The sequence below is a fragment of the Pseudoliparis swirei genome, chromosome 7 (genome assembly GCF_029220125.1).
Source record: "Pseudoliparis swirei isolate HS2019 ecotype Mariana Trench chromosome 7, NWPU_hadal_v1, whole genome shotgun sequence".
In the NCBI taxonomy this organism is placed as follows: domain Eukaryota; kingdom Metazoa; phylum Chordata; class Actinopteri; order Perciformes; family Liparidae; genus Pseudoliparis; species Pseudoliparis swirei.
The window spans coordinates 20,986,522-21,001,153 of NC_079394.1; the positions used below are offsets into that span (position 1 = coordinate 20,986,522).

General features: G+C 41.8%; 1 protein-coding gene across 1 annotated transcript in view; it reads right to left on the reverse strand.

Moving 5' to 3' along the window:
• Positions 1 to 1,495: 1,495 nt before the first annotated feature.
• The window catches only part of LOC130196108 (netrin receptor UNC5C-like), a 174,350-nt gene continuing 161,213 nt past the window's right edge, over positions 1,496 to 14,632 (reverse strand). The window contains exons 6-9 of the mRNA XM_056417971.1: positions 12,659 to 12,826; positions 12,222 to 12,386; positions 4,343 to 4,399; positions 1,496 to 1,557 (exon numbers count right to left, since the gene is read on the reverse strand). Of these exons, the coding sequence (XP_056273946.1) occupies positions 1,496 to 1,557; positions 4,343 to 4,399; positions 12,222 to 12,386; positions 12,659 to 12,826 (452 nt within the window). The remainder of the gene's footprint in view (positions 1,558 to 4,342; positions 4,400 to 12,221; positions 12,387 to 12,658; positions 12,827 to 14,632) is intronic.

Consider the following 14,632-nt stretch of genomic DNA (forward strand, 5'->3'; position numbering starts at 1 on the left):
ACTCTGCTTTCTCCCCGGAGTCCTTTTGACTTCACGTCTCATGGGGTCATCAGACCCTATGAGACGGCATAGATCATATCTGCTGATGGATCATCGAGGTCTGGGTCGTGGAATTCCTGCTCCTGACTACGCCACTGTCCTGTTGAGACTCCGCCCACTGTTGAGACTCCGCCCACTCCTCCTCTCTACCGCCATCTGCCTGATGGATCGTGGAGGTCTCCATCGTAGAATATGCCTACTATGAACTATTCATACACTCTGTCACATTCATTGAATGTATTTTAACTCTAAATCTGTCCTTCTGTACACATTACATCTATTGCACCTGTCCATCCTGGAGAGGGATCCTCCTCTGTTGCTCTCCTGAAGGTTTCTTCCCTTTTTCCCCCTGAAGGGTTATTTGGGAGTTTTTCCTGGTCCGATGCAAGGTTTTGGGGCAGGGATGTCTATGTGTACAGATTGTAAAGCACTCCGAGACAAATTTGTAATTTGTGAAATTGGGCTATACAAATAAACTGAATTGAATTGTCTAGCCCTGTGTGTATCTAAAAGTGGCCCACACGAATGACGATATCTGCAGCGATAGAATAAGGAAGGAGCATATGTTTGAATGAGTACTAAGAGGTACACACCTAGATACATGTTCATAGGTACTCAATGCATCTAAACTGTTATCCCTAAGCCTACTATCTCTGGTGCTTTTCCTTCCTTTTACCTGATGAGCAGTTTCACGTCATTCGTCTGCAAGTCCTTCTAAGTACAATAAGATTAAATAGTAAAGGAATTGAATAAGCGATAGATCTGATGGCTTTATATAGAAGGGATCATGCTCGGTGCAACACGTGTGAAGAAATGCAAGTGCAAATCTTGCTATCAGTAATGCTCCCTCAAGGTTTCGACAGACTGAGATTGTAATATAAAAAACAAATCTAAATGTACATCCATCTGGATCCATGATGGTTAAAGAAGTCTAGGAATTGGGCCTCATGGAATGTGACGGTGAAACATCTTCAAACAAGGTAGAACATTAAAACCATGGCAAAACTACACTGCGAATCCAATGTCATCATTTTGCATGACACTGTTACCTAACGTGAGAGCGACTGAACAGTGTGTTTATGTGATGCCTGTGTGTGTGATCAAATCCAAACGGTCTTCTGTTTCAGAACCCACAATATTTAGCCAGTGTTCATTGTGCACATGCCAAATTGGAATGTACTGTCATGAGGAGTGAGAGAGACAGTTTGCATGTGTGAGTGGACTGGCTAATGCGGTGGCTCACTGTGCCCAATAATAATGAGCTTTGTAATTATAAAAAAAATAAAAAATTAAAAAAAAAGGTCTAGTAATTTGGTCGCATCCAGTTGGTAACTGCTTTATTGTGCCAAACTTTGTGCCGAATAAAGCTTTAGGGTTCCAAAAATTGAGGAAAATACAAACAGACTCTAACCCGCAGTTGATTACACACATGGGCTCACATCACAGTTCCCCTCCCTCAGAATGAAATGCTGTCTATTGATTGGCTGGGCTTGTTGTCATTGATGGAGTCTCTCCAATCTGCCACAGAGAGGATTTAAAGAATAGGGGAAACAAGGATAACTCAGCTTAGCTTGCCTCTATCTTCTCTGTGATCAGCATCCAAAGCAGAGCTGTAAACAATCACGACTCGATGCTCATTCAACAGCCTTTTTGATCTTACTTGGCACGGACATGCAAACACCACCCGTACTGCAGGCCTGGCAGTCGCACACACACATCCGCTCTGGGAGGGATGAACGGTCAGAGAGAGAACGTGAGCACTCATTTGGAAATGTGTCCGTCCTTATCTTCTGTAGTGGGGAAGGAACACAACTCAAATATGGAGTCATTAAAGCCAGCAGGTTTAATTCCATGACAACAAACAACTGTTCAGGTATATAAAGTCATTTGATTGCATGTGCTGTGTAACAACCCTGCAATACAGTGCAATTGCCGCTATTTAGTGAAAAGAGTGCAACTTGATTTATCAAACTGAGAGCAACATTACGACCTCTTTAAATGTCTGCTGGCCACAAACGTGAATCACAAATCTCCAGCTCAGCCACTTCCTAACCTTCTCTTCCTCTCAAGCTGAGCTGGTCTCTGACTGACACAAACAGCCGTCTCAAAGAAGAACACACAAAAATACGTTAGAGTGTAAATGCAAAATAAGATAATTAGAATTCTAAGACAGTTTTAGCGTGTGCTTTTTTGGCGTGAGGATAAAGACGCACGGTATTCATTCATGAGATGTCCTGCTCTTAATTATGAAGCGGTCAACAAATAGCTGCAATGTGAGCCACAGGCCTTGTTGTGGTCATGGTGAGTTTAAGACCAGAACCGGGTCGCACTTCTCCCAAAATCATGAACCCACACTCAAGAGAAGACTAAATCCTGTTGGTATGGAGGTTGCATTCCCCAACAGAGAGGGGCGTGTACTGAAAACTGAAATCTCAGCATAATTATCAAATCACCAGTCTAGAGCAAACACTATCATCTCTCTGCAAATATAGTACGGTCATGGAATCTGCATTGGAGCAGCAGTAATGTTTCATATTGCCCCTTTAACTGAGGATCCAGAATCAGATTTAGCTCACACAGCGATTGGATGTCGAACCAGATATGGAGGTGATCAATAATGCGTTCGTAATCCGACTCAAAGCCGCGCTACGGACATGGCCCAGTACTTTCGACATTGGTGTAGGGGTTCACACAGGTTGTGACAGTCCCACATGGATATGTGGATGCAAATATATCAATCTTTAAATACTCCAGCTTGTTGATTAGTGAGCTTCATGCAACCTCCCAATGCACGTGCGACTGAATGTAATTAGTAATACTAAAGCCAGAGTGACAATCTGCTAAATGAGCAACGACTGCTCTATTTCTCATCCCGCCTTCGCTCCGTGTCTGTATCTGTCCGGGACTCGTCATCATCCCAGTACCCACTGGGATGATGAAGCTGCTCGAGAACACTCTGAACGAGAGTCATTAGAACACATCACAGACACTCAAAGATTGCTTTGATGAGAGCTCCTGCCATGAGAGAAGTAAAAAAAGGGTCGGTTTAAATAAATGGCTCTCTTCCATCGTTCAATTATTGTGTTGGTAGAAAACTCTTCGATTATCTCATTTTGAGGACAAAGCATTAGAGGCTTGCATACCCCCCAAAGAATCATGAAAGTATTCCCCTTGTCAGGTGATATTGTGCCTTCCTTTTTAAAATATCTCTCTTCTACAAATTATGCACATGACCTAGCGATTGTTCATTCAGAGGGAGCTGGTCAAATCAGTGGAACCAAATCCAACTTTCACTCAGCTCAGTGTCCGTAGTGGGATTCCAGTGAGTTCTCTGTGAGCCCATAACGCTTGTAAACACAAAGCAAGTGTTCAGAATGAAGGCAAACTGCCGACTTTGGCAATGACCCAGAGCTGGATGGCTACTCTCCAAAACGACCACAGCTGCATCAAACTCACTCAAATTGTGAATCAAGTGAACTGGTGCTGAATTGATTCTCTGCTCCCCCACAGGAAGAAAAAAGAATCAAGTTAATTAAGGACTCTGTCACCACAATACAGGCACAACTCTGGGATCCTGCACAAGATATTAAATTATGCTCTAGTAGAATCTCAGAACCAAACATACAAATATATATATATGTACATATATATATATATGTATACATATACAGTATATATACATATATATATATATACACACACATGAAAACATAATGATACAATAGTACTTTTAATTGTCCTTCAAGGCATACCCTGTCAATTAAAGCTCATATGTGCTTTATGTCATGTCAACTATACATACCATTTTTAGAGTTTGATGTTGTATTTTGAAAGAGGAAAACCCAAATATGTGTTTTCTGCTGTTGTTGTTTAATACACAGGAACTGCTAGATGTAGCATGTGCATAGTATGTACATGTTCTGATAGAAACCCATAATTCACGATTTAATCTAATAATGACATATCCCTTTTTAAGAATCTAGTATAAGTATTTTGGCATAATGCTCATATTTCTATCGTATAGGCATATTCCACCGTGAGTTCCTTTGTCTGAGAGCAGAGGTTTTACAACTAGTGAGGCTACTGGTTCAGGAGTTTTGTTTGATCGGCACAGAAAAAAGATTGCATAAAGGGAATAGATCATAAGACAAGAGAAACACTCTCATCAAGTAACTCAAGATGTCATGTAACAATACAACTAAACATATGAACCAAAAGTCAACACTCAATCTAAGAAAGAAACAATCAAATGAGAAAGACAAAAAGAAAATGGATGATGATAAAACATAAAACATCAACTTACATGGGATTCCCAAATCACTCTTTTCTTTGGTCTCAGTTGACATCTGAAACAATGAACCTTGGGACGAGAAAAGAAGGGGATGGAATGGATGGAGGAAGGGAGAGGAACACAACAATCAAAATCAAACAAATAAGTCAAATAAAATGGGACAAACATGGCAGGACATGGACACAAAACCTCAACATGTTCCTTTGTGTCTTTCTTCCTTTTCTTCTCTCCTACATTTGGTTTCGGTGACTTAGATCACAGATCAATATCAAAAGGAAAAATACATTTCAATGTATCCCCATCACCAGAAAATGAAGAAAAGTATGAATTGAGGACGGTTACTGCTGAGTCATGCCGAGTGATCCACTTAGTCAGACAGAAGGTCTCCGACACAGACACACTGCTGAAGTACTGATGTATAATTGAAGTACTGATGTATAATTGAAGTGCTGGTGTATAATTAATAAACGCAAACATAACAACATGGTGCGCTTAAAAGCTTCTTGCCAGACCAGCCGGAAGACACACGGATCATCAACAAAGGGCAAGAAAATCTGACGATGTTAAGCTGGGTGATGTATTAAATATCATCATATAGTAACACACGTGCACAGTTGAGAGGCATGATGTGGCGTTTCTTTGTTGCTATGTAGAAGGGATGGGCACCATTACTCTGGGCCTGAATTTGAATACTTCATCCCTGTTTTTTATCGGATTTCTTAACATTGTATTAAATGACTGCATTTATGCAACTGCACCTAACAAATATCACGCCGATAAGTGTCTGAATCCGTGACGACAGCGGAGCAACATGCCATGACAGAAGACAGAAACGTTTTCGTGTTTCAATAAGAACACAATTGTTCAAACAAATACGAAAACACGCCGGCGGGAAAAATTAAGTGTACGTGATTTAGTCAGAGCCAACACACACGCAGTGTGAATGAAGAAGACGAGAGCTTTCAATGCGGAGGGGGCATGTTTGATGCTCTGCAGTACCTGCTGACTCTGATGATTGCTATTTGTGTAATACAACACGATTCCAACACTAAAGTTACATAACAGCCAGTGTCTCTGGCATATTTTCTTTGCTCTGGAGGTACGTAGACACACACATTCACACAAATGGTTGCACCTACACACACATACACACACACGTCGAGTCGGTAGTGAGGGAAATGTCATGCTCTCAAGGATGACACAGTGGAGCTCTGACGGAATCTGGTCCAGGAATCCAGATCAATGTGCCATAAACAATGTCAACAGGCCAAAATATATAAAACAAACACGAACAAGTGAAAGACTGACAACTTTTGTCACAAGAACACACGCACACACACAAATATATAGACACAGACTCACACTGATGAACAAATAAACACAAAAAGAGAGGAGGCTCTCCATACGGGCAGGATTGAGGTCAAATGGATTTCTACTTCTCAGGATTTAACAGGACAACTTTAAAAAAGGGCAGCAAGAGACGGTGGAGGAGATTAATAGAGAGGTGGGAGGTGTTGGTGCAGAAGGAACAAGAAAGAGAAAAATAGAGAGAGTAGAGTGAAGTGCTTTTTGAGTGCTTGAGTACTACCTAGAACATTTCCTCTCCCCTCTACATTGACATTACCTGTGCAAGTTACACCTGTAAATTGAGTGTGAAGAGCTGTAGTTTAAAATGTCAAACAGACATAGAGTGTAGTTTATTGAGTGTTTCAATTCAAATATTTTCTACATTTAATGAGGAAATATTTTGTTGTACTCCTGAAAAAATTAATTTGTGTATAACTGCTCATTTAGATACAAGCAATAAAGCATGTTATGTCTGTGTAAAGATAGCATTTTCAAAGATCCATCATCCATAAACCAAATGGAAGAATGGTCTCGGAATCACTCCAAGCCTTTTAAATATACTTCAGCTATGAAATGCTGTGCATGCAGAAATCCCCACTAACAACACACACCAACACTCTCTCTCTCTCACACACACACACACACACACACACACACACTTCATGGATTTCCGTAAATGCTACAGGAAACAGCTGAAACATTAGTGCTGACATAAAACCATGTCTGTGGAGTCATTTTAAAGACAGAAAATCAATCAAGGGAAATGAGCCTAAATCCATACCTCTCTAGGTTTTATGCCATATTCTGTGGCCATACCTCACAGGCCTCAGGGAATCCTTTAGATGGAGCAGAGACACAGTACAATACACTGCGTCAGTTGCGGGCAGGGCTCTGCATATACAGTAACCTCCATCAATAATGGGCCTACGGGCAAAGCTTGTTGACGGATTACATTATTTGATTCCTTTAATCATGACACTGACCATCTCTTTTTCACATCTTTAGTCCGACATTGCCTTCATTCTAACTATTTTCCCCATCAAATGTATTTGACTCTTGCCGATGCAAAGCAAAAACACCTTTAATTGATTTAGAGCATCCCGTGACCTATTTATCTATCGTGTCTATAGCAGATGCCCATGTTGTAATTACTCCTCCTTACTTGCTGAGCAAAGCTTGAAAACTCTTGAAAGCAGCTTGACGACGAAGCTCCACGGATCGATTGCTTTTAAGCCGAGAAACTGCATCTTAATGTCGTGATGCCAGACCAATCAATCAACGAGGTGGACGCAGACAGTTCATGGGTGCATTCTAAAACCAACACTACCATAATATCTAGTATGCCAGAACAAGATTAGGTACATCCCAGTACAGAGTATGTCAAATGCAGAATGTCCAAAAACACCAGGACGTCCTACTGCATCTGGTTGCATTTCTAAGTATGCAAGCCAGCTGTCTTTTCTGGTTGTTCTGACCCACAGCGCTCTGTGCTGCAGGAGATACGTCACATCAACTGAGCTGCCGAGAGAGCAGAGACAGCCTGATGGCAGCTCTAAATTAAAATGTCACGCTACTGACTGCATATTCTATAAGATGATCATATGTTTGTAGTGTCACTGTATAGATGATGTGCAGGAGAAATGTAGTGGAGTAAAAAGTGCAATATTTATCTCAGAGTTGTAGTGGAGTGATATCTGGCCAATTCAAAGACGAGGATTGTAACCAATTCATTTTAGTGATACAATGGTGAATGTGTTAAAGAGTTAACTTACGGTTAACAGAGAAAAACCCTCAGCAAGAAAGCAGGTGAAAGTTTCGTGACAGAGCGAGTGAAACTTTCGTGAGGGAGAAGGTGAACATTTTGTGAGGAAGCAGGTAAAAAGTTTCGTGAGAGAGAAGGTGAACGTTTCGTGAGCGAGAAGGAGAAGGAGAAAGTTTCGTAAAGGAGAAGGCAAAAGTGTCGTAAGGAAGCAGGTGAAAGTTTCGTGAGAGAAGGTGAACGTTTTGTGAGGGAGAATGTGAAAGTTTCGTGAGGGAGAAGGTGAAGTTTTGTGAGAGAGAAGGTGAAAGTTTCGTGAGGGAGAAGGTGAAGTTTTGTGAGAGAGAAGGTGAATGTTTCGTGAGCAGAAGAGCAGTGATATAATTGGCACATGGTGCCAGCAGAGCTATTCCGTGCCGGCTGTTTGAGTTGAACGTGCAGGAGCTCTCATCTCATTGGTGCTCGTGGATCTTAACATTGAACCCTCAATCCATGATTCCTTCCTTCTGAACAGGACTTCTGAGTTACTTCATCGATATTTCCGGATTGAGATTGAAATTATGATTCTTTTAAGTTCCCAAGTGACAATATAATGTAATATAATTCAGTCAAAGAAAAACAACAAAAACTACATATACATTTATATCAACATAAAAGGACATTTAAAATCACTAACAACTATCACATAAAAGCCCACACTGTAAAACAAAACTGGTATCATAAAATCAGTAAGATCAGGAGTTGATATAGATCTTAAGCAACTATAATATATATATATATAAATATATATATATATATTCTCATAAAAGAGAGCGATATGTATAACTGTAAGTATTTTTGCATGTGTATCATGAACCTCACATCGTAAATTAAGGCTCTTTCATCACATTTGCCAAACCTGTTGGTTGTTGGGACATGACTACTTACATTGTTTGGCTGAATGCAATTGTCCGTCGGGTCAATATATTTTTTGTTATATTTCACAATTTGTATGAAATACACTACCGTTCAAAAGTTTGGGATCACTTAGAAATGTCCTTATTTTTCAAAGAAAAGCATTGTTTTTTTCAATGAAGATAACATTAAATCAATCAGAAATACACTCTATACATTGTTAATGTGGTAAATGACTATTCTAGGTGGAAACGTCTGGTTTCTAATGAAATATCTCCATAGGTGTATAGAGGCCCATTTCCAGCAACTATCACTCCAGTGTTCTAATGGTACATTGTGTTTGCTAATCGCCTTAGAAGACTAATGGATGATTAGAAAACCCTTGAAAACCATTGTGCAATTATGTTAGCACAGCTGAAAACTGTTTTGCTGATGAGAGAAGCTATAAAACTGGCCTTCCTTTGAGCTAGTTGATTATCTGGAGCATCACATTTGTGGGTTCGATAAGACTCTCAAAATGGCCAGAAAAAAAGAACTTTCATGTGAAATTCACCAGTCTATTCTTGTTCTTAGAAATGAAGGCTATTCCATGCGAGAAATTGCAAAGAAACTGAAAATTTCCTCCAGCGGTGTGTACTACTCCCTTCAGAGAACAGCACAAACGGGCTCTAACCAGAGCAGAAAGAGAAGTGGGAGGCCCCGGTGCACAACTCAGCAAGAAGACAAGTACATTAGAGTCTCTAGTTTGAGAAATAGACGCCTCACAGGTCCTCAACTGGCAGCTTCTTTAAATGGTACCCGCAAAACGCCAGTGTCAACGTCGACAGTGAAGAGGCGACTCCGGGATGCTGGCCTTCTAGGCAGAGTGGCAAAGAAAAAGCCATATCTGTGACTGGCCAATAAAAAGAAAAGATTGGTATGGGCAAAATAACACAGGCATTGGACAGAGGAAGATTGGAAAAAGGTGTTATGGACAGATGAATCCAAGTTTGAGGTGTTTGGATCACACAGAAGAACATTTGTGAGACGCAGAACAGGTGAAAAGATGCTGGAAGAGTGCTTGACACCATCTGTCAAGCATGGTGGAGGTAATGTGATGGTCTGGGGCTGCTTTGGTGCTGGTAAAGTGGGAGATTTGTACCAGGTAAAAGGGATTTTAAATAAGGAAGGCTATCACTCCATTTTGCAACACCATGCCATACCCTGTGGGCAGCGCTTGATTGGAGCCAATTTCCTCCTCCAACAGGACAATGACCCAAAGCACACCTCCAAATTGTGCAATAACTATTGAGGGAAGAAGCAGGCAGCTGGTATGCTGTCTGTAATGGAGTGGCCAGCACAGTCACCAGATCTCAACCCCATTGAGCTGTTGTGGTAGCAGCTTGACCGTATGGTCCGCAAGAAGTGCCCATCAAGCCAATCCAACTTGTGGCAGGTGCTTCAGGAAGCGTGGGGTGAAATTTCAACAGATTACCTCAACAAATTAACAGCTAGAATGCCAAAGGTCTGCAATGCTGTAATTGCTGCAAAAGGAGCATTCTTTGACGAAAGCAAAGTTTGAAGAAAAAAATTAATACTTCAAATACAAATCATTATTTCTAACCTTGTCAATGTCTTGACTATATTTTCTATACATTTTGCAACTCATTTGATAAATAAAAGTGTGAGTTTTCATGGAAAACACGAAATTGTCTGGGTGATCCCAAACTTTTGAACGGTAGTGTATATGTCAACATTACTTAAATGTGATGGCAACCCAAGAATATCTATCAATAATACCATGAGAGTGCCTCAGTCAACTAAATGGATGTTCTTGACAACCATACTTCTATTAATATTCTTTTGGCAGCAGACATTTTTCTTTTTTCTTGGCAGGTCCTGAGAGTATTCCCCTTTAATGAAACTTCTTAAGGCACATGCAGGCATGATCCAAGTCTCTACAGTGTATGGCTGCCATGTGCGAAAGGAAAGACCAAAAAGAATTGGTGGCATAATTACAAGAACAAGTTTGTAATGTGCTCTCTCTCTCTCGCTTTCTCTCTCTCTCTCTATATATATTTTCTTTCTCTCTCTATATATATTTTTTCTTTCTCTTTCTCTCTTTTCTCTCTCTCTCTCTCTCTCTCTCCCTTTTGTCATGTCAGATGCGTGTCTGCCAATCACTCATTATTCATAAAAGTAAAATAAAAGAGTAAACGTAAAATTGCCTCTACCTTGGAAAAACAGCTGCTGCTATAGTTGTGCCAATATGACTCACATTTTACATCTGTTTTTTAAATGTACCACACTACCACACTTGTTTTTACTGGTGTCAGAAATCACTAGGTGTTGGGGAGTGTGGATGATTGTTACACATCAATATACATTACAACAAAACCAATATGTGATTTCTGGGGCCGATGGCAATCCTTTACTGTCACATTAATCTCTCTTCTTTCCTCCTTTCACTGAGTTTGACCCTTGTGTACATCGTGAGAACAGCAATTTAAACAATCAGCAGTCCCCTACCTTGTTGCCCTCGCCACCAAAAGTACCTGGTCCGTGTCAATAAAATGATGCTGACAAATCTTAAGTACAGGTAGGACTTTAACTATGGTGGCTGCAGTGACTTTATACCAAGAAAGAGTAAAAAAGCTATGAGTCAAAGAAACCTCCACCAATCTATGCAGTGGGATTACGATAGAAACCCTCTGAGGCAAATTTGTCATTTTGTGATATTGGGCTATATAAAATAAACTGAAATGAATTGAATATCTACCATGACTTATACATGGGTGTTTTTGTCTTGAGTAATGTCCAAGAAAGCGGTCAAACTAAGGTGTTAATCATGATACCCATTAAAAACCAAACCCATACATCACCTACAATGTGTACAGAAGAATAAAGTACATGTGTAAAGCAGAGCAAGAACAAATCACTCTAAAAACGGAGAACGGTAGGCTGCTGGAGGAAGGCGTAAAAACCAGCGGTTCTGAGGCAAAAGAGATGGCGGCGAGGATAGGAGTCAGCAGCGGTTGCTGGAGGACTAGAGAGTGAGATGAGAAGACTGATGAAGAGGGCGAGCGGTGGGACGAAAGAGGAAAGTAATGAAAAGTCTGGGAACAAGAAGACAAAAACTGGCAAACTTTACTGCGCTAGTAAATACGCTCACAAGCTGGATAAAAGACACACGACATTTGAAAAGATTGCGTCCAAGAATATGGCCGGCACGTTGCTGGGGTATCTCGGCACAACCAATTGGGAAAGATTGCCAAAGCCCACAGACTTAATTTGTTTATCTGGACACTAATGGCACTTGATTTGTCATAAAGGGTTGTCTACAGCTGGATGTACAGTCTATTCAGTGAAAGACAGTTTATATGAAACATTTTCTTTTGTCTTAATTTGACGGAGAATCAAACCCCAGACATTGCAGTTTTATGACTTGCGCTCCAGCTCCTCGGCTACCAACGAGCCTGAGACACGGGATTTCATAATCAATCCTGATTGTTTAACATATTCAGGAAAAATATTACAAATACTTGAGATATCAGCTTAGTCAAGTACATTGCTTACATGACAACCTCCCTGTTCAGGGTTCATTTGACTATATTCAGGGATGATGTCATTATGGATCAGTGCTGTAAATGAACCCATTCATTTGTCAAGTTACGCTTCACTCGTTCTTTAGCTAAATATCTGACCATGCATCACCACCCCAATGGCGTGCCTTATCCAGGGTCAATTCACTTTCAAGTCCACTCCCATCTGAAGCAGTCACGGCGAGACATTTGTTCGAATGAACGTACTCATCTTTCATGGTTAGGTAGTATATATAAGACACAACTTCAATACATTTAGAAGAGATACATTAATGCTTGTGCTCTAGAAGATTCATTACAGTCAACTTACTTTGCATGCAGAGTCCGTCGGTACAGTTCTGGGAGTGGAGCAGCAGCCCGTCGCAGTCTTTGCCTCCGTTTTTTGGTGCTGGGTTGTTGCACTCCCTCCTCCTCCACTGGGTACACTCCGTCCCACAGGCCGACCACTTACTCCACTCGATCCACACACCGTCCACTGGAGGGAGAGAATGGGTAAACGAGCGAAAAGAATGAGAAACAAACAATAGAGGAGATCAAGAGCATTTATGAAGAGCAGCTTATATAGGGCGGAAACATGTAACTTGAAAAAAAAAAAAAGAGGTGGAGTGCAGTAGAAGTTCAGGACAGAACACTTTGGGACCAAACGAGCAGAATTGTCCAAAGAAGAAATGGATACAACACAGTAAAATATAATACATTGACACAATTACCATAAATATGGATACAAACAGACGGGGATCCACTCACCGGTGCACAGTGAGGTGCAGGCCAGTTTCTGAATGGCCTGTCCATCACACGGCAGTCCTCCGTTGAGGGGGGCGGGGTTAGTGCAGCTGCGGGTTCGTTTCTGGAAGCCCCGCCCACAGCGACTGTTACACACCGACCACTCCGTCCAGGTTGACCAACCGCCGTTCACTGTGGCAACCGAGATCGGTAACGTAATCAATACAGTGGTCCACGCTTTATCAGCCGTTCCAACAAAACAACAATCGATTCCGCTGGCCAATCAAGGAGTTGTTCATTTCAGCTGTAAAATAATCCTCAAAACACAAAGACCTGCCGTGTGTTTTAGATTTGCCTGTATGTTAAACAAATAGTAAGCTTGGTTTTACTCCAGAGGCCATTAATCTTCCAATAAATGTGTGGATTGATGAACGCAATTAACAATTTGTCACTTTCTGACATAAGTAATGTGACTTTGTGGTGTTTGATATTGTTGGCCAGCTGTGGCTTGACCACTCTCATTAAGTATGCGTATTTGTGTTTCTGAAGCCTGCCACAAATTGCCCCTTGAGGAATGAATAAAGTGCGCTGGATGGAATTGTAGCGGACATACCAACAAAAAAAGCCTCATCTTGTGTGATATTTAAACAACTCTGTCTCTGATGAAGCAACCAAGTGGGCGCAGAGTTCATTCAAATCCTATTATATCAAGATTCAAGATTCAAGATTCAAGATGTTTTATTTGTCACATACACACACAGGGTGTGCAGTGAAATGAAAGTGGCAATGCTCAGCAGGAATGTGCAAGGGCAACAAGTACACACTATTTACAATAAAAAACAACACAATATCTACAGTAAGTGTGTGTGTGTGTGTGTGTGTGTGCCTAAGAGGGGCAGTTGTGTGGGTCTATGTGGGGGTCCTGGTGAGGTCGGAGTTCACAGTCCTGATGGCCTGAGGAAAGAAACTCCGTCTCAGTCTCTCTGTTCTTGCAGCGTGACTACGGAGGCGCCTGCCTGACCGCAGCAGCTGAAACAGTCTGTTGTTGGGGTGGTGAGGATCCTTCATGATCCTGCCGGCTCTGGTTCTGCACCTCCTGGTGTACAAGTCCTGCAGGGTGGGAGTGTAGTTCAATAGTGCGTTCAGCCGAACGCACTACTCTCTGCAGAGCCTTCCTGTCCTGAGCGGAGCAGTTGCCAAACCAGGCTGTGATGCTTCCTGTCAGGACGCTCTCTACAGCTCCAGAGTAGAAGGACTGAAGGATCCTCTGGGAAACTTTAAATTTCCTCAGCTGCCTGAGGTGGTAGAGGCGCTGCCTTGCCTTTCTCACCAGAGTGTCTGTGTTCGTTGACCATGTCAGATCCTCGGTGATGTGGACTCCCAGGTATTTATACCCGCTCACCCTCTCCACAGTAGTCCCGTTAATCCCCAGTGGTGAGTAAGAGGCTTCATCCTCAATGGATATATCTGTGATTGTAATGCGGTGCCATGTGACTGTGTGTCTCCATGGGCTCAGTCAGTGCGTTTACATGCATTCGAATTATTGGCTTAGTCTGACTGAAATCGAATTATCCGTTTCATGTAAACACCTTTGTTCGACTATGTGCGGTCCGACTTCGATCCGATTAACACCCCTGGATAACTCGATCCGATCCAGTTGATAATTCGACTATCGCGGCATGCAACGGTGAATTGGATGAGGAACTGGACTTTGCGTCTTTGCGCATGCTTGAGATCCCGCCGCCCTCCTCCCTCCCTCCCTCCCATGTCGTGACCCGGAAGTCGAAAGAGACGATAAGTTGTCACTGCCGGGAACCTGGCCGGCAGAAAACAAACAAACAACCAGTACCACTGCTAACCATGTTGGTGCCCTAAGCATAACTCCTTCATGATGCCCCCCTGAGTGACCCACGGCGATCGTTCTGAGCGATTAAATATATCTCTTGTTCTGCCTGTTTTGTGATATACATGCCTAAAAGGTGCCTAATATTTCTAGAC